Genomic DNA, 27,996 nt, shown 5'->3' with positions numbered 1-27,996 from the left:
AATTGCTTGTCAAACGAATCAATAAGTGACCAAAACAATCTGACAGTCAAACAGAATATTTTATTTAAAACAGTTCAAAATGAAAAAAAACATAACTTATGGTGAAATAAAACTGCTCTCTAGTGACAAAAAGAATTTAACACTGACAGATATGTAATAAAACAATGGCGTGACTTGTGACAATACTATTGCATAGATAAACAATAAAGCTCATGGTGTCGATTCATTTAGAGTTACAGTAGGAGTTGAAACAATTTGAAATAGAAGAGACCACTTTTGAATGTACATCCAGACAATGCTGAAAGGAAAACCAATATCATGGATTATATAAGCGGTCCATTGTTTGAAACTGTGGAGTTGTTTGGTAACTAGTCTTATTTGTTAAATATTCGATACTTCGGTTTGTAGACCATTCATACGAGTCATTAAGAGCAAGAGGTGAGGCAGAAGTAGCAGACAGATACATGTCCTCTGAGGCAGGACACAATCCAGCACATACTCGGCTCAGACCGCTAAACCCCTCCAAAAATCCCTCACCAGTTATGCAACAGACCCGCTGCCAAGCCCGGCGCTGAGGGTACAAACTGCTGTTGTGGAAAGCTGTGTGCCTTGTTTAGATGTCTCAAATCAGACAGTGGAGTATGATCTTTCTTTTTTTCCTTCACTGCACCGTATTTGAACAGGAGACTGTATAAACAACATGAGGAAACATGGTAGGCATATGCATATTACAATGCATATTATAGGTCTAATAACTAAAATAGTAATGTTTTACTAAAAATAATGTTTTACATGCCTAAACAGTACTTTCTCAAATATCTTTGCACTATTACATTACTTTGAAAACTGTGTCTTGGTCATAATTTTTTGACAATATCTTACAAACTTTTCATGATTGTCTACATTTAATGCTGCAGTAAAATTTAAGAGACACCATGCAATTATGAGATACAGGCAATAACTATTATAGCAAATTAATCAAGCCTAGTGTAATGTAGATAATGTAGGGATGGAAAGAAGAGAAAAGAGAGAAAACTAATAGCTGTTTTTTTTTTTTTATATCAGTGCAACTGTTACGCCACACAACATGTATGTATAATACAACACTATACAGAAACCATACAAAATGTGTTCTTTTTTTAGTAAATAAATAGAAAAGTGGAGGGAAGGCACATGCAGTGAGGTCCAGCTCGGACAGGCAGACGGGGGGCTCTTCATCCATCCTTCTCATCTTCACTTGTTCTTGGCAGCCAGGGGCTTGCGGCTGATCTTCTTGGATTTGTCGTTGTTCTTTTTCGGTGGCTCGGGATTTGCCTGCATGTGTCGTCCATAAAGACTGAAAAGCACAACACATGTTTTGGGTTATCATGTTGGACCATTTAGAAACCAAAAAAGACTAAATAATACTTGGTTAAAAAAAAAGAAAAAAGAAAAGTAGATTTAATATGGAAAGTAATGACAGGGAGAAATGGAGCATTTCGGGGGGCTACTATGGTGAAAAAAGGCATAATTGAGAATGGCACACACTGACGAGTCCCCTACCGAGACAGCAGGCTCATTGTGCTGTTTAAGGCTGTCCGGCCACAGCTGTGTGCTGCATAAGAAAACTACACAGAGAGACAATTATCTAAAAGCAGGCTGCTGAAGGAATAGAGATAAGGAAACCGCAACAGAGGAAAAGAGAGTTAGAGGGCGGAGGAGAAAAAAAAAAGAGGGGGAAGAGCCATTTCCAGTCCACTGCCTTTCTCTGTGTAAAAGGCACTCAAAGGCTGAGCCAAGTGACACAAGAAAAGAGAGAAGGAGCAATGGACAGGAGAGAGTGAGAACATATGTGGGTGGTTGCAGGGGCCAGGCTAATTGATGCTGTGCTCAAGTCATTGCCACACTAATAAGAGTCTCTGATTGATTGTTGACAAAGTGGCTGATGATGGTGGTGTCTGAGCCTTGCACTAAACTTCTGAACAGCTTTAGAGTGTAATTAAAGAATGCAACTTGAGAAATACTTCTAATTGCAGAGGAGCAAAATGTCAAGCGAGAGTACCGCTTCAAGGCTAGAGTTCATATTTAATATTTGCTGATGACTACAAACTGCCTCGGAGTACTGTGTGGTTAATCAGGAAAGTTTTGCTCACAAACACACATGTACACAAGCACTAAATAGGCACAAGTTTACATATTAATGATGGCATTAATATTATGAAACTTTTGAAGCACAATGCGCCAGCCTATAATTACCGTCTTTGATTACATGACAAAGTGTTCTTAACTATCATCCAAAGCTGGTCACTTTCGCTCTATATCGCTCCCTCTCCTGTTGCAAGTTCCTGTCTCTCGTCTCTCCCCTGAGAATCGGAGGCTTCCGTTCGAACACAGCTGCCCAGTGAGGCGAGTAGGAAAGTGTCCAATGGGAGTGCTCTATTATTGCTCCTATGGAACCATAGCCTGCAAATACCAGTGAATCAGAGAAAGAGACACTACACTAGCATTATGTAGAGAAACACCTAATTATTACAGTCGTAAACTAAGTGCAGAAATGTTATGAAGTAAGCGCAAGTGTTTTATTAAGGAATACTGGAATGTCCAGCCGTTTTTTTTTTTATTATTGATGTTTGCATGTATTAAACTTATGTAAATGTGGACAGGGATTGTAAACCGATTGGGTTGGGACAGTCAGAGGGATCAGAGCTGACAGATGCACGTAGATACTGGTGCTGAGGCGCTGGCTAAATTGGTCTGTTTTACATCAGGCTAATATGTGCAGGGTGCGTAGGGATCACTGGAGCGTTCTCTCTCTCTGTCAGCAACCAACACCACTGACAAGCCAACCGGCATGGGAAGGAATACTGAGAAAGCAGACCAAGAGACATGAACGAGACATGAACGAGACCTATAGAACCAACCACAAAGTCCACCCCGGGAGAGTTACAGGACCACATTGGCATTATTAGCGCAGACTCAGAAGTCAGTCACAGAAGACGACATGACAAGCTTCAAGTCAGGACGAAAGAGTCAGCGAGCACGTCGTCTTTCATTCTGTGAAAAGGACGTATTTCCGGAATTGTTCAAACAGTACACACAAAACAAAGCTTAAACAGATTTATATTTTACTTGTCTGCTATTTATCTGGATGCCCAATTTCTGCTCTCTTTCACACTAGAACCACGAATGTTTGTGTGCACAACCGTGGCAACAGTTTTCTTAAAAACAGCCACAGTGTCTCGATCTCTGATCCCAAATCAATGAACAGTGTGCTTATTGCTACAGAAGTGTTGCTCTGCTGCCCTGCCTCAATACAAACACAAAGATTTCCCATTCAACTGCCCCAGCGAACATTTAGAGCCAATTAAAGCCAAGAGCTGAAGCTGCCCAGTTAACGGAATCTGATTTCTGAGCTTGCTATGTGATTCCTAAAGGCTCCTCAAATCCAGTCAGGTTAATTAATCTCAGTTACTGCCCAATACATACAGCACACTTTATCACAAGTGTGTATTTCTGGGTAATGACTGCTCATTGCATATGCATGTGTTTCTGAAGTGAGTATTGTCTCCGCGTGTGTGATTCGGCACACACACTAAATCTGCCTAATCCATTAATGAATGTACTCCAACCTATGTACTCATTGATTAGTAATTGGGACTGGTAGAAATTTCTACAGTTTTGTTCTGCCTCATGTGGAGTTAAACATGCAGTAAAAAAAAAATCCCTTCTTAAAGATGGGGCTCAGTGGAAAAAATAGTGGCAAAATGACATCAATATTACAAATCTGAAACCCTATTTATTATTTTAAACAACTGAAAGATTTTTGCTTTTATAGTACTTAAAATCTACACATATATTGTCAATAATGCACAGCATTTAAATAATGTGGCAATATCGGTACAATATTTTTCTTTTTAACCAATTGGTCGGAAACTCCTCATCCATTATTCCAAATTTAAGTGAGACACAAATATCATAGAAATAAAAAGATGAATGAATACAAATTATGAATATTATGGTATACGCAATTTGAATGAGACAAAAGTATGCTGCCCTTCATAAATCAGGCAACGGCACAAGAAACATTTTATTTATTTATTTATTGAGTCCATGAAGAACCCGGCGATTTTAAATTAAATCTGACTGTCTGTTCCAAAAAGCTACAGCTGGCCTGTGTTTGGATTTTCCAGCATGACTATGATCCAAAGACACACGTTCAAATCCACACAAAAGTCCAACAAATCAATTTTCTGACATGATCCCAGATCTCTGCTCTAACCCCACTGAAAACCTGTGTGCTGAGCTGAAAAGGAGAATCCACAGGAGAGAACCTCAGGGATAAGGATTCTGTACTCATAAATTTGTCTCTGATTTTCTGTTCTAAATTCTCTAGTCTCAAACCAGGGATGCCAATCCACGCGACACACAGGGTTTTATTTCATTGCTTGGAATAAATGTCATTTTTAATAATTCAAGTTTTAACTGTTTCATGTAGTCATTGATATAATTAAGTTTAAACTTAAAATAGTTTACACTTTCTTCTGTAATTTTTCCGTTCTTTTTGGGATTTCAAACTGACGTATGAAAAAGAATCACACTTAAAAATATTTAACGTGCACATGAACATAAACCTTTTGATAGTACTCAAATGTAGAACTGTAAAAAGAAACTTCATTAAATACAGTAGCTTAGTGCTGATGTTGCCTCTTTCACTGTATCCTCTGGAACCCCTGTAATTGGTTCATCAGTATTTGGGTTTAGTATGTTCTAAGGAATATATATTAAGTAAAATATTTAGTGTAGTAAAGCTACTCATAACATACACACGCACGCAGATAGCAAAGAGAAGCAAGTACATGTATCCAATGAAAGCATAAAGTTAGAGCTAGAGCACTTCCCATCATTAACAGTGGCAGATTACTTATACTTTCAGTCCCCAGCATCAGACACAATACATCAAATAGTGTATCCAAATAGCAGAGCTGTGACACTCTACTCAGTCTACAGCACAATCTACAGTGACACAGCCAATGGAAATCCATGCTTGAGCTCAATGAGACTAAATGACAATAATGAAGACGCATGACAAACAGCCCAGAGAGCAATTCAGAACTGATAGCTCCCCAGAGACTACCATTATTACCTATAAATCTGTCAGTGATAACGAAATGTGATGTTTCGCTGACCTGTTCTATTCATTGACATGACATACAATGACCCTTGAGCAGAAATTAAGATATTTTCTGCCAATAATAACAATAACAAATAATAACAATCGTGCAAGCCAGATTTTATCGCTGATTTTTTTTTTCTTCCACCAGCCAACAAAACAAGATGCATCATCACAATAACCTAAAGACAGTTTGCTGTGAGTTAATGTGTAATGCTATTATGTCGTGTTACATGCTTTGCTATGGGTTTTGTAATGAATAATTAATTCTGTAGTAAAGAACGCCTGGTTTTCTCAGTTTTCCCTGCATAGAGCCATCGCAAGGAGGCATAGGGTTTGTGTTTTAGAAGTAAGGCCTGTTAATGAGGACTGTGACTGATGGCATATAAAACACCATAGAGGTGTAGAAGTAGGCCTGTGAGAGCTGCCTATGAGCCCAAGCTAATGAGAAACAATGAGGTACCCCTCACCTTTCTAACCTCCTCAACCAATACTCAGTAATCATAAAAACAAAGGGGCCTTTACATACAAGTGCATAATTAAAAGCCTTCGATTGAGCTTCTCTATACAACACAGATAGAACCAAGAAACCAAATACTTAAAAAAAATAAATAAATAAAAATAAAATAAAAAAATCCCATAACTGAGTTATTATATCATCTCGCTTACTATATTCTTATATTTTGTGCTAACCTACGTGGATCCAACATTTCAGTCCTGGTATAATCTCCTGTCTGTCTGCAGTTTCAGACAACACACCAGACAGAAATTTTAACCTCTGGACCCAGCAATGTCTGGATGATGGATCTCATGTCTCTGGCCACTCAGGGACTAGAATAAAGTCTCTATTGGGACCATCAAGCTCCAGAAGTTTTGACATGTTTTTTAAAATACTTCTAGACTTCTGCAATGAACAGTAAAGATAAAAGTAACAGGCCCATACAAGCTAACCATTCACCAAGTAGCATTTGTGTGGCCAATATACAAACACAGTGTCTCTTCAATTGTGATGGTCTTTCCAACAAAATCTTTGGTTGGAGCTAGTTTTCAAAACATAAAAAAATGTGACAGAGAGGCAGATGCTGTATGCAGAAGGACAATCTTAATTACAACTTTTTCCTCCAATCAGCCTCAGAAAACTGTGATGTTTGCTGTACACAGGACATGGCTATGCTGCTTGATATCTACAAGTGCTTAGAGAGGAGGATGAATAAAAGATGGTGGTGAGGCAGGCTTTACCATATGTTAATGCATTACGAGCATGCGGTTGCTCTCTCACACCGTCAGTCAGCCCCAAGATCCCTTTGTCAGGTTAACAAGCTACTGCATGAAATATGCATGCAAGGCCACCCTCCCCTCACCCAACACAATCCCTTTACCATGAGACAGACTCCCAAAACCTTCCCAGCTGAGGAAAAGGGAATAAAAAGAGGCGTAGGAGACAATTCAGTGAAGTGTGTGTTTATTTTATTTATTTTTTTAATTCCTGGATGGATGGCTTTTACAAGCCTGCATTCTCTCATGGGTAACCATGACGCAAGTCCAGTAGGATCCCTTATCAAGTATAATTATACAGTGCATTGGCTGTGTACAATGTAACCAGAGCATCATATTTCAAAACAAACCAGTTAAAATGGACCAAGAATTAAAAACCTAAATCAAATGGTCATCCTTCCTTTTTATTTTAAAACATAGCACTATTGTTTGAGTGTTGCACCAATATCTGCTTATGCAAAATAGTCAGTGGATGTGAGAAACGGGCAGATTACAGAGTGAGAATAAATATCTAAAAGAGAGCAAAGACAGGCAGAGACAGGAAGAGAGAGAGAGTGAGAAAATAGACCTTGGAAAGGTGAGGGTCCAATGCGATCAGAGTTGAAAGACATTTAGGCAGGTGTGAATGAAACTGCTGAGCCATGGACATATCCAGAGTCTAAACTTTACACCCTGTTAACGCCTGTCTAATGGGATAAACCAACCTCACACGTGCGCGTACAATGTTCTCTTACGCCCACACACTTTGTCCCATTCCCACACACATTCACACGCATCTCAACCTCAGTCTCTTGGCTCTGTCAGGGCAGAAATACGCTCCCTTTAGCAGCAATGTTAGGAGACCCTATAGCAGCTGAGTGCAGTGCTACATTAGCACCCAGTTAAGCAGAGCAGAACTAAACAGCTAGCATTGGATAAGCCAAATGCCCTTCTGGGGCTCTAACACATAAGGTGAGGACTAGGTTTTAATTATCATTTGAGTAGAAATTGTGTGATGTATCCCAGCAATATATACTATATTCTTATTAAATCTTTTAACTTTGGGCCAACCATGCTGGGACTTTTTTCTTTTAAGTGTAGAAATGTAAATTCCCTCCTTCAGGGAGAGGTTATATAGCAAATAATAGCACTCTCCTCTCGATTGCTTGCTCCAAAATATAATTGGTTAAATATTTGCACATCTTTGGCAAATATTCTAACACAAGGGCAGTTTTTGGCACTCAACCAAAAATCTCTGTCAACTGTTCATTTCACACTCATTGTACTCAAAGCAAAAATCAAGACTAAGCTGTAAAAGCTGGACAAATAGACATACACTCACAGGCCATGTGCTTCTTCTCATTGATTTAATTATAACACCAACCATTCCTAAGGCAGTCGTGCAAGTAGAAAGAAATGCAAATGTACATCAAAAACCTTAGAATAGAGAAAGAATGTGTTCACTGTGACTTTGACTGTGGGACACTTGATTAGCTGAGTATTTTAGAAAATGGTGGTCTTCTAATGGTTTCAAGCACAAACACTATTTACAGTTTACATAGAATCTTCTTCTTCTTTTCGCTGCTCCCATTAGGGGTCGCCACAGCGGATCATCTGTCTCGATACCACCCTGTCCTCTACATCTGCCTCTTTCACACCAACTACCTGCATGTCTTCCCTCACCACATCCATAAACCTCCTCAATGGCCTTCCTCTTTTCCTCCTACCTGGTGGCTCCATTCTCAGCATTCTTCTACCAATATAACTCATGTCCCTCCTCTGCACATGTCCAAACCATTTCAATCTCGCCTCCCTCACCTTGTCACCAAAACATCCTACATGGGCTGTCCCTCTAATAAACTCATTTCTAATCTTGTCCATCCTCGTCACTCCCAACGGAAACCTTAACATCTTCAGCTCTGCTACCTCCAGCTCCACCTCCTGTCTTTTACTCAATGCCACTGTCTCTAAACCATAGAACAACAGTTTACATAGAATGCTAGCACTAATGCCTTGTTGAACTGTGAGATCAGATAAGAATGGCTAGACTGGTTCAAGTTGACAGGAAAGCTATACAACCCAACAATTTTGGTGAGCGGTAAAGTATCTCAGGATGTACAACACATACTTGAACCTTGAAGTGGAATGGCTACAAAAGAATTGAAAGCTGCAGTGGACTCCTACTTCATAATACTGGGCAGGGAAATGGTGGTCTGGTGATTTTGATTTCTGCTAATTCACACAGATGACAGGGTAAGAATTTGACTTTGACTTCATGAATCCATGGCCCCTAACTCTGACTACTGTCAACTGATCAAGCTGTTGCTGGTGGTATAGTGGTGCAGGAATGTTTTCAGGCATTTTTGGGCCCCTTAATGCCAATTAAGCGATTTGAATGCCTATTTGAGCACTGTTGCTGCTTTATGCTTTAACACAAGAGCACAAAATACATTGATTTCCATTTGCTGGCTCATCGCAATCTCACCAACTATGCAAAAACCTACAACATTATAGGCAGATTTTGGGATTTTTACAATAACACAAAAAAGAAGAAGTCCTGTGTCTAGAGAAAAGATCCGTTCCAGTATGTGAGTTGTGAGGATGAGCTCAGCACACAGCTAAATGATCAAATAGAAGGATTTGTCTTCTCCTGTTATGGGGGATTGAGAAGTTGCAAAGTATTGTCAATGACATGCTGCATAGAATACAGAAGCTTTGTTAGTGTGAGAGAGAAGGGGAAAAAAAAAACCATCTCTATTGGCAATTGCACAAACATTGTTTAAAGGTGCTGTTGGTATTTAGGTGTGCCATATTATTCCTGATGGTGTGTGTGAATGTATGTGTGCAAGAATTAGTATTTTCTTTAGAAGGAATGGATGGGATAGCCATTAGACCTGCTTTATACATATAATTAAGTGATTTATTTGGAATAGTCAAATATGTAACATGTTCCAAAACACTTTAGTCCTAATCTGCTGGTGAGACATAGAGAGGTGATGTGGGCAGTTTAACAATACAATAATACGATCCATTACATACCCAGAAAATAAGCTCACCAGTTAATTTAATAGAATCTCTGATCATAATGCAAGTGGCCTACAACAGCCAATGACCACATGACACTGTCTCACGCATACTCACCTGGCCTTTATTACACATCAACTGTACTGTTTAAATGTTTGATGTGAGCTAAAGCTCTGGATTTGTCTCTGCATAATGTTATGCATTGTCGGCTTCCACATGGGAAATGCATTGAATTATTGCATGAATAAATGCGTGTCCAAGTTGTACTATTAAAGTGACCAGTGCATGTACATTACACACCTTTATCGTTGCATATTTGTAGGATGGATTTATCTTGACAACTGACACTGGCACAATATAAATGTGTGTATTATGCCAGTATTGCTTTTCACTTCAGAACCACTGGAGGCAAGAGCTGTGTAATATATTAAATAGCCAAAAGGATAAAAGCTAGTCACTGATGTAGATATCACTGAGCCAAGAGATTTACACTGCCACATTTAGAGGAATGCCTCTAGGTCTGACTTTAATTTGTATGGCTCTGTGGTAAATTGACAGAACTCTTAATAAAAATGACTGCTCATTGTGCTTGATCCAGAAATATGTTCAGAAATAAATCTGGCCTGTATAGTGAGTCTATATTTAGAGTGAATATTCAATAAAAGGAAGACATCATCAGAAAGATGTCTTTCACTTAAAGGGCAAAATAAGAAGACAGAGCGATGGTGGAATGAGGGGTACATTTGTAGGAAATGTGTTTTATCTAATCCGATTACACTGTGGGTGCAGTGTATACTGTTAGGCTTTATAAGTTGTATTAGTCAATCCATCATACACGTGTCATAGGACGAAAAGAAAACACTAGGGCTCATGCAAGGGCGCAAAAAAAAGCAGTATTATAGACAGAATGAAAACAAAGAGGCAAAGAAAAGTAGTATTTTAAACAGGGTCAACATTCTGTGTACTATAGCAGGGATTTCAGTCTTCAAATACTTTCAAATTTTATAATACTTACAATACTGTGCAAAATGAATAAACACCCACATTGTTTTGCCTACACGTCTCATTTTGTATTTAGTTGAGAACTCTTGTATCAGATCAATATTTCTATAAATAAATAAATGAAGTAATTTTTTATATTGTATATCTGTATAGCAATAAAGATGGTAACTCTACAAAACTAAGACTACTGATGCATTTTTAAAAAGCAATGTCTTGCCACACCAAATCTTGACTTTCTTTAGTATTAACATTTTTTTTTTATTGTAGATCTTTTTACATAGAAATGTCTAACTTTATTATACTTAAAGGTTTAAGACTTTCTCACATTACTGTGCCTATTCAGAGAACCTAACACTGAATTGCATATTCATCTTGTATAAGTCTTTTAAAGTTTTTTTTTTTTTAGACTCTAAGGGCACATCTAGCTAACAACAGAAAATTAAACCCCTGTGCTTTAGACATGCCACCCAGAGACACACCGGTGAAAGCCAGCCAATTTAATTGTTCTATTCGAATACACAGGTTTTGTTGCGCTACATATGATTAAAGAGTCTAAATGCATCATGCAAACACTGTCATTAAGAATCAATTATTGGAGTTTTATAATTATTAAAAAATAGAAACATAAGACACATATTCAAGCAGGTCTTATTTGTGTCTGTAATCACACTGAATCATACAGAATTAGAATTTTGTGTATATTTAAGCCTCTGTGGAGTACCATATCCAGATGGTTCACTCTTCCCTTGACATTAAGGAGGATTGAAATAGAATGTTATAGAATGCTGAATAGAGTAGACTGCTGAAATATATAACTGTGGTTTAATCAACCCCAGACATCCACCAGGGTTCCTTGCCATTTGAAACCTGCACCAACCTGACAAGAACACTGTTTTAGAGCTTTATTTATTGCAAATACTCTGCTACTTCATGACTTGCATGCACATGTGCACAAGAGGTTATCCAGGTGATTCTTATCACTCTAGGTGGTTATCTAGGGTTATCAAAAAAAAAGAAAAAAACCTGCTACAGAAGTATTTTGAATTTCATAGGGGAAATGAAAAATGTAGCTAAACATCAGTATAGAGAAAACACTATTTTATGATGCTTTATAATGCTTCTTTTACCTCCTGTGGTTAATGTGATACAAATATGCAGCATATCTCTGCTGCAATTGCTCACACTTTCTGTAGCAGTCCAATGTTATAGGATACAAAAGACTAACATTGATATATCTAATTTTCCTTACACTGACGGCATCATTTCTAATGTACTGCCTGCCTTTAGAGTTATGCAAATGCTGGGTCTGATATTTAACAATACATGCACAGAACTCAATTGTTAATTTAGTGTAAAGAATGTTGACAGGGTAACTTACTACTTGTAGGTCTCAGAACGGACATATTCAAAGACATGGGAGACACCCAACTGGAACTGATCTGCTATAGGAGTTACCCATGGGTTGCTCTCTGCCTTAAACACCTGCTTTGGGCCAGTCAGGTCTAGATTACCTACAGGAAAGAGACAATGAAATCAGATAGAATGGGTGTAAACATGTAAAGATGGTAGGGAGCGAGGCAGTTTTAAAATAAATAAATAAATAAATAAATAAATAAATAGAGGAAATAACAATACAGGTCACAGTGCTGATGTGACACATCGTAGCACACAAGGGGCCTAATTAAATTGTTTCTGATTAGAAAGTGTTGAAAATGCTGTCAGAGGAGCAGCTAAATTAAACTTGGACCTTGGCGTACAACGTCATGCCTCATAAAACCAGTCAGACAGCACCATTAGTGTAATTTAGATGTTAATCTGTTGCCTCACTTTCAACTCCATAGTTATCACATTGTCGTGTTAAGATCCTGCTTCAGAGATCAAGCTCTTGCTAACAAGCTTATGCTAAGATGAAACCTCTCTCTAAATGAGAATTGCTTTAAAAAAAATTATAATTAACATGGATACCAAAAAATAAACCACGTCGGACACAATTAGACCTTATCATAACCTCAACTGAAGTAAACAAATGTTTACAAAAAGTATCTTTACAACTTTTTCCAGCACCTCCTATTATGACTTACTGTTCTTTACTGACAGAGACTGAAGAAGCATCAAAGTGAATACCGTTTGGAGTCCTAAAGTGCTTGTACCATCTTACTCTCCCTTTGTCCCTCCTCTTTCATGGTGTTCTATTCACTCCTGATAGTGTACCCTTTCTGCCTTTCCCTCATCTGTGCGCTTGGCTGCTCCTTGTTAGTTGGGCTCTGCTCTTCATTTCCCATCTTTCTCCCCCACACACACACACACACACACACACACACACACACACACACACACACACACACACACACACACACACACACACACACACACACACACAGAGGCAGCTCTAACAAGACTGGGCTTTGAGGGGAAAAAAAAAAAAAGATTAAGGAGACATAACATTAGGGTCTTAATAAGCTCCATATGCACAGACTTTCCTACAGGGGTCCAGAAGAGGCAAGGAGGTTTTTGCTTAAAAAAAAAACATCAAACCAATGCATCATTTCACTTGTTTGTTTTGGGGGGTTTCTACCATCAGGTTTTTTCCCGAAGGTGCATTGCATTCTCAATTGGAATGAAGGCGATCTGCTGACTGGATGGACCTGTTTATTACCGACCACCTTTTTCCTCTGATGAAGTCCCCTGCTTTGGCTTCGGTGTTTCAGGTTAATTGTTCTGCTGCATGATAAAGTTACTCCCAATTAAATTCAATGCATTTCTCTGTAAACTGAGAGACAGTATGTTTCTTTAAATTTCTATATTTATTCTGCTGATACCACAATGGGTTATATCATCAATAAAATGAGCAATTGGTTTATTGTTTATGCCCAAAGCTTATGCAACTGCTCTGATTGATTTTCCCTTTTTAATCACAGCTTCAAAAAGGATTGCTTTCCCGCATAGACGTCTCTCTGGTCTTCAAGTTGGATGTCTTCTTAGTTTAACAACAAATACTGTTTTTTACAGGTAAAACCCAAAGCTCAGACCAACAGATAACATCCAGAGTCATTAACTGTTCAAACAATCTATCTAACAGGTAAATCTGGGCACCAAGAAAAACCTGTCAGTGACATGTTCCAATATTTCTAATAATAAAAAAAAGGTGGGTTTAAACAAAATGTGTTTCGGATTGTTTAACACATCTTAATCAAATGTCAGGAAATAAAAGCTTATATTCTGCTCTATTGTCTCATATACATCTTTTAATTGTAAAACAAACATCTTCTAATATATAATTTGTACTGTTTAATGGAATTTATTATAATGTTTACTATTCACATAGGGGAAAAGAGCTGGGTTATTAGCACACATCCATGCCCTGTCAGGCTTATTCCTTATTTTTAAAATATTATATACAGAATTAGTTTTACTGTTAAGTTCTGTCATTTTACACATCAGTTTGCACATTTCAAGCCAATTTGTGTGAACAGATTTTGGCCCTTTTATTGGTTACACAATTTTTTTTCAAGTAATAAGGAACAAACAGAATAAAGTGTCTCTACAGGGGTTAACAAAAAGCACCAAAATGGCTTTACCTAGAAGAATATGAACTGCAATGGTAGCTTTAACATAATAGTATTTACACAGAAAATATAATAAGACAGATGCACTACTGCAGCATTTGTAGCAGAATTTCTTCGACTTTCTGACCGAGCCACATTGGCTAATAATTCTGTTAGACAGAGTGTGGGCGATTTTAGCTGTTTAAGGGCAATTATCACTCAGGCCGGCTCTGTGTGTGTGTGTGTGTGTGTGTGTGTGCGTGTGCGAGGAAAGAAGGGCTACCACAGGGTAGTGGGCATGTGCACCAGCCCACACTCAGAATAGAACATATCAGACTCGATTTAAAAAGAACCTTTCACCCGGTGCGATTGCATAAGCCCCAAACAAGACTTTGGGAACACAATAACATGGCTCTTGTGATAAATGAACGAAGCAAACCTTATATCCATTTGTTGCACATAATAAGGATGATAGGGTGGAAAAAATTAGTCTATAGTTTGCAGAAAAGACAATTAGTCTGCTTATATGTATATTGTTTGTAATAGTATTCTGAGATATTCCCACACTTGTGGGCATGACCAAGTGCAATTTTAAAGATTAATACAAATTAGCAGATTGTGTCATAGGATTATTGTTATACCCATGTAATTAACATGGCTGTAGCTCATTAAGTAGACTGTGCTTTTAACGATTCTGTACTATCAAGTTCAAGTCATGGTTTACAAGCTGTAATATTTAGGTAACAACATAAACCATAATTAAACCAATTCAAGAAAACAAGTTTTCTACAAGACTTTGTATGGTTTGTGTTTAAAGTGAAGACCTGTGGAAGAGCAAGTGAATAGTGTATTAGTATGGCTTCATTTGTTCTCTAATAAAAAAGTTAATTAGGGCTTAAAATGAGCTAGCTCAAAAAATAAATAAAGTAATTAATAAAAATGAGAACAAAATAACCTGTTTAAAACTCCTGTGAGCATCAGACACTAGAGACGGTCTCTCTGCTGAGGGGGGAAACTTAACCGACAGTGTGATAACTATATATTTATTTATTTCTGTATACACATCATGTCACCTGACAGATAGATGTATTGAAAACAGATCAGGCTCTAGATTTAGAGCTAGTGCTGTCTGGATACATGTTATAGACAGAGAGACTGACAGAGAATGACAGGGTAAAACAATGGTTTAGAGTGAAAGCAAAGCTAGATGTGGATTTGAGACTCTTTAGTGAAAGCTGTTGTCCTGAGCTCTGACTACTCCTCATTATGTCCCTCAACCACTTCATGTTTAGCTACATATTCCTCTACACTGTAATTTCGGTTTAAAATCATATTGATTTTCTATTACTTAAAAGATTTACAGATGCTTTTGAATATGTAATGAGTTTTTTTTTTAATAGACAGGATGTTTAAGGGAAAGTAGAGCAAAACTATGTGTCAAAATCCTTAGAAAACCTACACAAACGATTAATCATTGAATACAGACAATAAGCAGGTGTTTATATTCTCTTAATTAGTCAAGGGTCCACAAAAAAAATAAAAATAAAATCAAACCCCTCTTCACACAAATAGCTCAATTATGCACAACTCCGTTCTCACTATGTAGTAACTGACAGTTGTGCATTAGACACAGTCATTTTATTTTCATACAGTTATTTATTCGGTCAATGATGTTGCAGCAGTAAGATGCAGAGGAATCATGCACATACAGCTCACAAGCTTTAGGTTATGTTCATATTAAATACTAGAACAAAAAAGTTCATGGTAACTGTGACTCTGACTGTAGCATGGAGGCTGTTTTGAGTATTTCAGAAACCGCTAAAAGCAAACAAGCGCACACACATACCAAACAGGGCAATTTAACATAGCCAACCAACCTCCACATTAAAAGAAATCAAACCAGGAAGGAAAGTGTTATGTCAAAATTGCATTATCAGTAGATTTCAAATAAACATAGATTATTTGGTTTAGTATAAATCTTTTTTTTTTTTTTTTTTTTTTTTTACAGGATTTTTTAATAATATTTAAACAGTAGCCAAAGATAAAGTATGCACTATGAATAAACTACTGTATATGGAATACTTTTGGTATGAAAATAAAATATGGTAGCTCGGAGTAAACATAAAATCAATGATTTTGGATTGATTTGGAAGGATATATTATACAAGACTTGATGTCTTGACATAGGATAGTATAGGATACATTTTGGGCTCTTTTAGTTTTTCAAATAGTAATTGTAGATTTGTTTGAAAAAATTTTTTTTTTTTGGGAGAACCAGGTACGTATGAGAATTTTTTTTTTTTTTTACAATACTTTGTTGTTGTGATAACATTTCTAATCTCATTTTGCATTTTACCCTTTCACCAAACAAGCATGCATGGAGAAAAAAAATAAAAATAAAAAAACTCACCAAGTTCGGGAGGTAGCACCGTTAGCCGATTGCCCTGGATATGCAGTTCCTTCAGCTGCACAAGGTCTCCTATCTCTTTTGGTAGAGAGATCAGGTCATTATCCCTCAGACTCAGCTATACGGAGGGAGACAAGTTAAACAATAGGGTTTGAGGCTATTGAGATCATAGGTACTTATGCTCATTTTGCACTTTGTTAACAATAGCAAGCCTGAATATACTGAAAGCGTAAATGTTGTTCTTTATGATACTTTGTTATTATAACAATTTTGCCGTTGGACACAAAAGGACTAAAAACTGATCTACTCAAAATAAGAAGATCCTTTTTAAACTTGAATTTATAAACCTGTTTTATCACTTGTTCATGTAAGCAGTGAGATAGCAGTGGGCATGCAAGACTTTAGAGACAGCACATAAACCATGCATGAGCTTGTGACAAAGGACAACACACATTCTAAAGAATAAATCCAACTAACAGCACGCTAAAAAAGGGGATTGATTTCAAGGTAAATTTAGATAAATTACTCACTATCTGTAGCTTGGCCAGCTTGCCGATGTCTGGGGGCAGGATTTCAAAGTCGTTGTCACTGAGATAGAGTGCGCGCAGCGTGGCTGAAATGAGAGAGAAGGTGAGTGCGAGGCAGGCCGTGGTGCTGCAGGCCCGAGCGTTGTCTGATCAATAGAGATATTCAGAGTTGATTAATACTACATGCCCAGACTCTGTGTCTGTCTGATGAACGACACACACAGACACACACACTGAGCAGAGCGTGATCAAACAGTACACAGGTCTACAGCATGTGTTTTAGAATATATTACACAGACACACCGACTCAAACACGCATATATGCACAATGCTAAACATAAGAGCTGTTCAAAGAGTTAAAAGTTTACATGGAATCCAATTCAATCCGCACTATAGACATGAAGCACAGAACTTCAAAGCATGCCTTCTCTATTCTACAAATTTTTCTGTGATTTCAGCAGCTCGGAGCTGTTCTTACTCTCTCCCTCTTCCTCCTCCTCCTCCTCCTCCTGCGCCTCCTCCTCCAGTGTGCACTGGTGTCTCTGATTGTCCTTAATCACCTGAATCTCATTCATTAATCAGATCCATTTTAATTTGCTTGTGGAATCAGAGGTAATATCAGAGGCTGAACATCAGCAGTGATAAATAGAGCAGGGTGGGTGATGTGGAGGGTGAGGAGGGGGATAAAGGACTGATTGCTGTGCGGTGCGTGCTTTCATCATGTCATCAGTATTAAAATAACAGCCCATTAATGAACGTACAGCGCACTAGAGACGGTCAGCGATCATCACTGGGCCGCTAATGGGGTATGGGTTGATTGGAATGATGATGAAGTTTAGTCAGTTAACTGCTATTCTGTTTGCCCTGTGTTAGTGAGATCCACTGTGCATAGTGAAAGGAGAGGCATGCTTAAGGGAAAAGTAAGTAATGTACTGTGAGTGAGAGAGAAAAAAGGAAAAGAAAAAAAGAAAGAAAAAAAAGATACAGAGACTCACTAAGATAGAAGAAATTTCCTGGCAATGAGGTCTCATTCAGGTTGTTGTAAGTCAAATCCAGGACCTCCAGAGCTGGAAGAGAACCAAAGCCTCTGGGCAAGGTACTCAGTCTGTTCATCCTAAACACACACACACACAAAACAAAACAAAACAAAAAAACCATGCAGCGGTTAAACATTGATAGAACAGATAGAAATCAGCCTCCTATTACCTCCTATAAAACTTATATGCATACATCATATGTACATGATCTCACACACACACACACCATTTCACATTTATTCTCCATTTGCTGTTATAATAATCTCCACTCTTCTGAGATGTTTAACTAGATTTTGAAATGTAGTTGTGGAGATTTGTGATCAGTCTGCCACAAGGGTGTTAGTAAATCAGGTACTGATGTAGCCTAGGGTGCAGTCAGTGTTCGATTCAGTGTTCAACAGGGTTAACTTCAGAGCTCCGTACCAGGCCACTCGAGATCTTCCACTCCAACTCATTTAAACCATATCTTCATGGCGCTAATTTTGTGCACAAGTACACTGTTATACACGGTTCCAAAATAAACACACATTAAAAAAAAAAAAAAACACATTTCGCAAAATACAAAATGCTTGAGACATCAATTCCTTAAATGTGCTATAGGGGTAATACTTCCCAGTCATTTTAAGGACATAAAAAAAAAAAGAAAAAAAAAGTAAGAATACTTTTTCACCAATACACAAACCAAGTTACAGTTGAACTTCAGTAAAGGAGTGCTAGTGTGAGAAGTGTTGACGGAGCCTGACAATGTGCTACAGAGAGTTGAGGAGTGCATGTGCATAATACAGTGAGATCAAAGGCTGATTAACTCTGGTCATTTAAGCCTCTCCTCTCCTCTCCACGTCCTCCCCAATTTCATCCTGTGCCCTTTTATCCCACGGCACAGTGACAGCAAGCTGTCGCACAAGATACACACAGCTTTGTGAAAGACTTAAAAGACACAAACAAACTGATACCTCTCGGTGTTTGTGAAGCAATTACAAGAGGTGGGGAATTGTTTTGACAAATGAGCTCGGGTAGGCTGTCACACACACGCTCGGGCCAGGACTTGCCACCACGAATACAGCGCCCCGGCTTATGTCTTTAAGATTATGCTATGAAATGACGCGTCTGACACCAAATCAATAAAAAAATGTTGGGCGTCGGATGCAGGGGGAGATTGTGCAACTCCTTAATCCTGCGTGACATTGAGGAGGTCTCTTGCTCTTTCCATCCCACAGGGCAAAAAAAAGGACTTGGGTCCCAATAAACTACTATGGGCCAGTATAACATCAGCCCTTAACTCTGTTTTGAAGCCAGATAAAAACTTTTTTTTTTAATACTTGTTAGACATTGCTTTGGTTAATGCATATAGTACATATAGTTTTGGTTGAGCATATAGAACACTATATGCTCAAACATATTGGGACGCTTGATTTTTCCAGCCATATGTGTTTCTTTCCAAAAAAAAGTGGAGGCACATAATTATGTCTTTAGGTGCTGTAGCACAATTTCCCTTCACTTGAACTAGGAGACTTAAACCTGTTCTAGCATTATGCTCCTAAGAAAATAAGTAATCTCGCAAGGTGATCATGGATATTTTCAGATATGGCTGATGCTTTAACACACATACAATACACAAAAGTACTATTTGAAGACCAGGCTTCTATCCCTCAATAATTAAACAGAGTTATTGCAGTTAATGTGGTTCCCTGGTGGTCTAGTGGTTAGGATGCGGCGCGGGTCCGATCCCCGGTCAGGGAACCAACCCCAGCCATTAGGGTTGCACAAGCCACTCTTAGTGCCGGTCCCAAGCCCGGATAAATGGGGAGGGTTGCGTTAGGAAGGGCATCCAGCATAAAACACGTGCCAAATTAAACATGTGGATCACAAATACGGTTGATCTGTGTTGCGACCCCTAATGGGAGAAGCCAAAAGAAAGTTTTTATTGCAGTTAATGTCCTGAATGCAAATCTCTGAAAACATGAGTAATGTTTGAATAAAGAATAACATAACCCACAAGGGCTTTATTCATACTTTATTTACACGCCAGCACAATATCTGTGGTAAGAAAATTTCTAGCTAAAGAACTTAAACATCAGGAAACCAGGGGAAAAAATTCTTACCCCAGATTCAAGTGCTTGAGCTTCTGAAGGCTGCTGATCTGAGTGGGAAGCTCTTCTATCTGATTGTTGAACATGTTTAGCACTTCCAAGTTCTTAAGTTCGGCAATGTTAGCAGGTACAGCTATCGGAGAGGAAAAAGTGCAAAAATATTAAAAAAGTACGTTAAAAACACACCTTTGCTGTTCTGTAATGTGTGCAAAAAAAATAAAAAATACTAATAAAATAAAATAAACAATCCAAATTGTAACATTGTGAGTTTGGAATCACATTCAAAACATTACCATCAGAAATAAACATTTTCAAATCCCAATAAGCTTTTACTAAGAGTTCAAATGTATCAGGGGACAGGTTCTGAAGGCTTGCTAGTGACCTGGCAGAGTTTAACAAGCTAATTATAAGAGCCAGGGCATGGACACTCTGTCTTTGACGACTCAATTACGGGTCACTCGGCCAGCAATAGATTTGACATTTTAATGATGGAGGCGTTTAGCATAGCGCTTCTGTGCTCCTCTGCTTCCATTGCTGGCAGGCGCACTGGTGCTCCCGTGACAAAGATAGATGAGGATAACAGGGCACCTATCTGATTACTGGCTGATCAATTGGCCTTCATTATACTGGTGGGTGGGGATTTACACAAACACACTGACATGAATGCCTTCAGAGGAAACAGTTCCACCGAGTGTACGCAGGGCATGCTGAGAAAATAACTAAGCCATTTCAGGCTTCTGGCATGGACCAACAAACTGACACATGTCATTTATCAATACCTTTGAGCTTCTAAACCTTAAGGCTACCAGCTGATGTCTCTGTGAGCATTAATGCACGACCAAACCTTTCAAATCATAGGGAGTGTGAAGTGAAATATTCTGGAGTTTAAAAAAAAATAAATAAATAAATAAATAAATAAAAAGAAAAAAAAAAAAAAAGAAAATCACAGATTTTTCTTCTGCATGTACTGAGAGCAAATGCTGCATAATCACAAATTTCAAACCACGTTACCTACATGACACTTAAACGGCAATGTTTATAATATATTTAAAATATGTAATTAATGTACTTACATTTTTAAAAATGCTGAATAAACTCATTGTGATACACTTCAGAAAATTAGTTATTAGATTTTCAGTATGCATCCTCACATTTTATTCAATTTCTTATGTTAATCTCAGTAAACAAAACGGTCTGTATTTCCATCTTTCAGACTGAATATTTATTTATACATCTTACCAAAAAATTAAGGGAGTATTCAAACCACAATATATACTCTATACTGTAATGTTGGGATAAAGCAAAAAAAATACTTAAAAAAAATAAAAAATAAAAAAATAAAAAAAACCTGAAATAACAGTGTTAAACTATTCAGATGCTTTGCTATTTAAGGGGTTCTTTAAAAATGTGCTCAGGTGCATCCTAGTTCTCTGAATCTGCTTAGACATGTTTCTACACTGGTGAGTGTTCACTTATTGCAAATTCAATAAATTGCACGATTTGTGCAGCCATGCCATTAATTCAAAAGAACTGTTTGAAAAGCTCAGAGACAGGATTGTGTAGAGGCATGTATCATGCATTACAGGTTCCCAAGAGCATGGTGGCCTCCATGATTCATGGAAGTCTTAGAAATGGAAGAAGCAAACAAGGGAGAAGGGTCTTGGTAACAGACGTGACCAAAAACACGATAGTCACTCTGGTTGAGCTCTGGTTGAGCTCCAGAGATCATGTGTGGAGATGCAAGAATTTTGTAGACGGTCAACCATCGCTGCAACACGTCACTGATATCTGCTTTATGGCAAAGTGGCCAGATAGAAAACTCTCCTCAGTGCAACATACATATGGCCGCTTGAGATTTGAAAGAAAAAATAAATCAAAATTTTTTTATGAGTCTTGAACTGAGGAGGCCCATGAGTCCTAATTCAATCTACAAACTCAACCTGTCCCATTTAATCCTTTTTCTATCTTTTTAATCTTTTTTTTTTTTTTTTTACAATATTAACAGTGAGTTTGTCACAAATAAAAATCCAACTCATTCCCTACTGGGAACAAGGACTAGGAACTTGGATCCATTTATTCATGCATGCATTTATACACACAGACATAAATATAGCCAGGCATGACAGACATGTGAGTATACAGACAGGCCAAAATATAGTCTTGTTAACAGAGGTGAACAGAATAAAGGGCTTTAGGTACCAGATTAATGCTGGATCTGGATCAGGCTGTGAAGCGGCCATGCTACCTACTGTGCCACCAGTCAAAACACCAACTGAGATAAGATCCTGTGCAAGAGTGGTGCTCAAATCTAACCATGCAGAATCTACACCAAAGACTATTCAAGCTTTTCTAAGGGCTTACTTGACACATTGTGTTTTTCCTGTTCATTTGTTCTTTCATATATTACAAACATAAATGCATAAAGATGTGAGCTCACAAAGTCAAACGCCGTAGCTATATCTCTAAGAAACCACAAAGTCCTTAATGACCCACATGATTGATAGTAATAAGTGAAAGCAATGTAAAGACTGGATGGTGGAGAGACGTTTTAAACATTTGCCCTTACTCTCTCTCTCTCACTCTCTCTCTCTCGCGCTCTCATTATACTGCCTGTGTCTCACCCATCCCCTGGACCTCGGGTATTTTACTCACCAGTCTCACTAATGAAAGGGTTTCAAATGTCACTGTAATTTCTGACTACCTTGAAAAGTTCAAAAGATAGCACACTGTACATCTCTGCATTTTATGAAGACAGGATTTGACCATGGAATGAGAAGTACGATTTACTGAAGAGAATTAATGGATCATGCTATTTGAAATTCAGAAGACAGAAAAGCTCGAGCGTATATTGAAACTGAGTACATAAATGAGGCCAATACACTGAAATCAGTCTTCCTTTTGAGAAAGAAAAAAAAGTGTCCTAAAAAAATTTGCCTTAGACGTATTACTTGACAAGAAAGCACACGGAGCATCCTAACCTGCAAATGACTTGAAAATGAATTTGTGAATCTCCCCTTCAGGCAAGGAGACATGTTAAGCTAATTAGGGAGCTTCGCTAAAAATAACCATTGACAAACATGAGCAGTATCAAGTTGAGAGATCTTTGGTTTATGGAGATTACCAGGACTTGTTTATTTGTTCTGAATCCTTCTGGCAGGAAACGTGATGTGTGTGTGTCAGCTTCATGGCCAGGCTCGCTGAAAAAAAATTGGCAAACGAAAACTGCAGGTATTTCCCTCTGACAGCTCCACGGTCGTGGGTTCAGTTATGATTGTGGTTATGTCTGTGTGGAGTTTAACACGGTCTCCAGACGTTCACATAGGGTTCCTTAGCGCACCCTCAAATATGCAATTAAGTGTATGGTTATGCTAAATTGCCCCTAGGTGTGAATTTAAGCATGCATAACTGTCTGGTGGAGACTGTTGTGTATTCCCATGTAGGGTGCATTCCAATGTAGGGTGTATTCCCGGCCTGCATCTAGTGTTACTGGTATATAAACTAAATTCAATTCAACCCTAACCAAGATAAAGTGTTTACAGAAGATAATTAAATGTTTAGTGTTTAGTCTTACAGTGTAGACCTTCACACATAAAAACTGAACAGAGTTTATTCTTAAATCTACAAATTGAACGTGCATCGATTTTCTTTTTACAATAAACAAAATATATTTGAGGCACAGATCACTGCTATGGAGCTGGAATCTGGTTGCGTGTATAACTCTTTAACCTTATTAACTCAGACCACATATCATCTAAAAAGTTATTGTGCATATATATATATATATATATATATATATATATATATATATATATATATATATATATATATATAAAAAGAGAGAGAGAGAGAGAGAGAGAGAGAGAGAGTTGTTTTTTCCCGTCTATATACTCTAGCACGATACTGCCATCTAGTGGCTTCTATGAGTACATCAAAAATAGTTCACGAAAGCACTACTTTTGTCATAGGAAGTTTTTGTTTACCACTTCATAGATTCTCCGCAAACTGAAAATGATTATTATTTTTTTTTATTTTGTAAAACGTTTAAAAATAAAAAGCATTTTTATCTTTTAGGTCTAGGAACTTGGATCCATTAATTCATGCATTTATACACAGACAATTAAATATACAGACATAAATACAGTCAGACATGCGAGCATACAAACAGCCAATTATACATATCTCTTTCGGTGTTTTGACTATCTTAATACTGTCAAAACACAGAATGAGATATCCTTTGGGAGAGTGGTGCTGAAATCTAAACATGCAGAATCTACACCAAAGAGCATTAAAGCTATTCTGGTTTACCTGGACTTTTTATTTGTTTTTGTTTTTTTATTTATATTACAAATGTGAGTGCATAAAGAACACCATAGCTATATCTCTCAGACAGTATTTTCAAACCTTTTTTTCAGGAGACACCAAATTCTCCTCTAAAATCTTTGGCGACCCCTAGTGGAGGTCGCGACACCCGGGTACCACTGATATAAGAAACCACAAAGTCCATGGCACTTATAGTCCCACATGATTAATAGTAATATGTGAAAGCAATGTAAAGATTGGATGATGGAGAGTGATTGTAAGCTATTGTCCTTACTCTATCTCTCTCTCGCTCAGCAGTCTCACTATAATACATTATAACAGCACAGTATTTCATTCAATAGTAGTTGCAGTGAAATGAAACTCTGTACTTACTCGTCAACTTGTTGTGGCTCAAGACCAGTTGAGTTATGTTGGACAATGTAACTTCAAGACAAAATAAGAAAAGTATGTGAGATGCATTAAAAGCCATTTTATATATATATATATATATATATATATATATATATATATATATATATATATATATATATATATATATATATAGTGCACGTACCTTCTTATATTGCATAAGAGAATAGTGTACAGTGCAGGACATAGAAAGTGTGTTTTACATGTTTTCCACGTAACGTGGTGGGCAAAAAAAAACATAAATGGCTTTTCCTTAATAAACTTTAAAACTTGTATTTATAACATATCTGATTAACTATAAAATAATTTGCTGTATACATCATATTATAGTGATTTGAGTGAAAAATCTTTCGGTTTTACTGACACAGAGCTCTGATTAAAGATACTCACATAAGCCAATAATGTCCTGCATGCTAGATATCCCTCTATCGCACATGTCCACCTCGACAAGATTTTTATCCTTGGCCTCCTCCACGATCTTCTTTAAAGACTTTGACATTTTCTGGAAAGTAAGAAAAAAGTACAATGTAAAAGCAAACTGTAAAACTGTTGCTGTGATGTAACAAACTATGAAAGTTCACTTGTTCCTACATTTACACCAAGACCTCTAACAACATTTACATTATAAAAAGAAGTTAAATGCGGTTTTTTACCTCGCTGATACAAGCACAAGTTTGCAAATTTAAAAAAACAAAACACTATATTTTATAACTGTATCCTCAGGCACAGTTTCCAGCAGCTGCTTCCCACCCAACCGGAAGTTGACACGAAAAATGCTTTACATTCCTTAAAAGGGAACTTCCTTCATTCAGAAGCGAAAAGGATTTTCTGGGAGCGGTCCGGCCCCTCGTCCAATCAGCGTGCTCAAAGGGTTGGCGTCACCCAATAGAACGCTGATGGACAACGATCCCATCCAATAGAAACGCGAGTGTTGCGTTGTGCGTTTGCTCGGCTGAAACATTAAAGGAAGGTGTAACAGAAAAGTGCTCCGCCGGGGAAAGCTAAGAAAACACTCGAGTGCTGTGAATTCTACATTCACTGTGATAGACATTTTACAGTTTTTAGATAAAACAAACAAACAAACAAACAAACAAACAAACAAATAAATAAATAAATAAATAGTTTAAAAAAACGATATTTTAGATAGTTACAATTGTTTACATCATATTATTTCTTTTTTTGTCACGGTCCTAACTGTAATAAAATGTCCTGTTATTTAAATGACAGGTTTATATTAATGTGATGGCTCTGTTATCATTTCTATAATAACAACCAATGACTAATTTATATACAGTCACTTTTAAAGAAGCATTAACCGGGTCTTGTGACTCGTTGTTTGAGCACATGAGTTACACAGAATAGGATGTTCAAACGATTAACCTTCAGGAGTCTGAAAAATGGTAGTGGGAGGTGGTACAGTAGCTCAGTGATGTTGGACTGAGATGTTGGGTTCCTGATCAGAAGGTCATGAGTTTAAATTTCAGCATTACGAACCTGCCACTGCTTGGCCCTTGAGCAAGGGCCTTAACCCTTAACTGTTCAGTTGAGCTAACTGTAAGTTGCTCTGGATATGGGCATCTGCCAAATGCCATAAATTACACCACTGCTATATACTCTAGCCAAACCCCCTAAATAATGAAATATTAAGCTTTAAGTATTAAAGTAATTAGTAAGTATTAAGTAATATTTAAGCTTTAAATATTAAGCAAAGGCATCAAATAATTTGTCAAGAAATTAGCAAGAATTAACAAATACATAAAGTAACTTAGTAGTGAATAGGTCTGTCTGGTTTCTTTGAATGTTGAAGACTTTTTACATTTATGACAGATGCCCTTCTACAGAGCAGCTTTTAAAACATTTATACAACTGAGAGGTTGAGGGTTAAGGGCCATGCTCAAGGGCCCAGCAGTGGTAGCTTGGTATTGCAGGGATTTGAACTCACAATATTCTGATGAAACAGTGTTTTACAGAAAGAATTAAGAAGTAAACAAATAAATAAATGTTCAATTCAGCACTGAGCTTCAAGCAGATGATAAGTAGTTACATTTTGCATCAAAAATTAGTTAAAATTATTATTGTGGTCAAACTTTTGCTTAAAAGAAGACTATAATTGAATTTACTGTTTTTAGTTTTCCCCAGGTAGCAGAGGAGCTCTCAGGAGTGCAGTTTTTCATGCATAATTCATGCATATTTTCTGACCAGTGATTTTATGTTAAACACATGTTTAGGCTTCACTTGGTTTTTGTCTAATGTTACATAATCTGTAGTACACAGGGTATACACAGAATGTCATTTGTTTAATTCTTGCAAATTGTCTGTCGAATATTTTGTTAAGAACATAAAAAAAATGTTTCCTGTTTTGTTTTTCCAACTATTTTGGCTAGGAGTGTAATGTATGAATAAGTGCACACAGCAAGATTAAATATGAGAGAAATAAATAAAATGCAGTTACTAACATTTATTAGTAACAATGTGAAATAAACAATAATGTATTACATACATTTCTTAAAGGAAAATTCTGCATGCATACATTTCAGAAAAAATAATTTTTTTTTTCTTTTTAAGTACGAGTGTCAAAGTATGAGATACATACAGGTGAAATGAAAGTATTTTACAGAAGAAAAATTAAATGGCCATGTCTTAGTAGAGAGCATAGTGAAACTTGCCATTACAAATTGCTATTATATTTTTAAAATGTAGATTATTGATTTAAAAAGTGATAGGAAATCGGAATTTGCCTTTTAGAACAAAAACCTTAACTCACATACTAAAAATCTATTATCTTTATTAGGTGTAAAAGCCTGACGATTAAACCCTGTTGGAGTGTATTTTTAAGTCCAGCTTTAAGCAGGTGTCTGTCTGCAGGCATTGTTTACCACTACTCTCTGTATCTTAAAGCTTACCTTGAATGGGAGGCACATTCTTTGGCCGGTGTCCTGGTTTTTGTAATGTGAGCCACGGTGAGCTGAGCCTCCTCTCTCTTTTCATTGAGGCATGGGGCAAAAGTAATCCAATACTCTGTGTCCTTCCTTTTCTAGAGACCCCGTGTGTGAGAGCAACAGATTTAAGTTTCTTCTACTGATCCAGTGTCCTTGTGTTTTGCTTGTCGAGTTGATCATTACAACAGGCACTGAAAAACAGTGACCTCTATTTTTAGGCCTGAATATATTTAGTAGGAGGAGGGTAAAGTGGTCAGAGAACCCTACATCATTAGTGAACTTTTATTTATAAAA

At 37.4% G+C, this 27,996-nt stretch overlaps 1 protein-coding gene and 1 long non-coding RNA gene across 3 annotated transcripts; one reads left to right on the top strand and one right to left on the bottom strand.

Annotated features, from left to right (window-relative positions):
• Nucleotides 1-40: 40 nt before the first annotated feature.
• On the bottom strand, nt 41-27,880 carry rsu1 (Ras suppressor protein 1). Of its 2 annotated transcripts, none has more exons than XM_083552246.1 (9): nt 27,667-27,880; nt 25,154-25,265; nt 24,728-24,778; nt 20,048-20,168; nt 17,904-18,022; nt 16,912-16,994; nt 16,385-16,499; nt 11,808-11,940; nt 41-1,336 (listed from the first exon to the last, which is right to left on the bottom strand). In XM_083552246.1, exons 1-9 carry the CDS (start codon nt 27,682-27,684, stop codon nt 1,234-1,236), a joined length of 855 nt encoding a protein of 284 aa, XP_083408372.1. In that variant the 5' UTR covers nt 27,685-27,880; the 3' UTR covers nt 41-1,233. The 2 variants fall into 2 exon arrangements, with proteins under 2 accessions (XP_083408372.1, XP_083408373.1); XM_083552247.1 differs by lacking the exon at nt 27,667-27,880 and adding an exon at nt 25,417-25,573.
• LOC310732279 lies at nt 13,012-16,993 on the top strand. The gene is made up of 2 exons (XR_014535433.1): nt 13,012-15,490; nt 15,547-16,993. It is a non-coding gene; the product is annotated as an uncharacterized lncRNA (long non-coding RNA).
• Nucleotides 27,881-27,996: the final 116 nt, after the last annotated feature.

This window comes from Silurus aristotelis (genome assembly GCF_946808225.1).
Source record: "Silurus aristotelis genome assembly, chromosome: 1".
Lineage (NCBI taxonomy): Eukaryota > Metazoa > Chordata > Actinopteri > Siluriformes > Siluridae > Silurus > Silurus aristotelis.
This window is presented reverse-complemented; position numbering and strand designations above follow the sequence as displayed.

What these genes read in the sequence shown, in the direction of transcription:
- rsu1 (XM_083552246.1), bottom strand. An exon ending in GAGCCACAACAAGTTGACGA is followed by an intron (nt 20,169 to 24,727) that starts GTAAGTACAGAG and finishes CCTCTCCGATAG; the next exon opens with CTGTACCTGCTAACATTGCC. An exon ending in AGCTGGCCAAGCTACAGATA is followed by an intron (nt 16,500 to 16,911) that starts GTGAGTAATTTA and finishes CCCTCCGTATAG; the next exon opens with CTGAGTCTGAGGGATAATGA.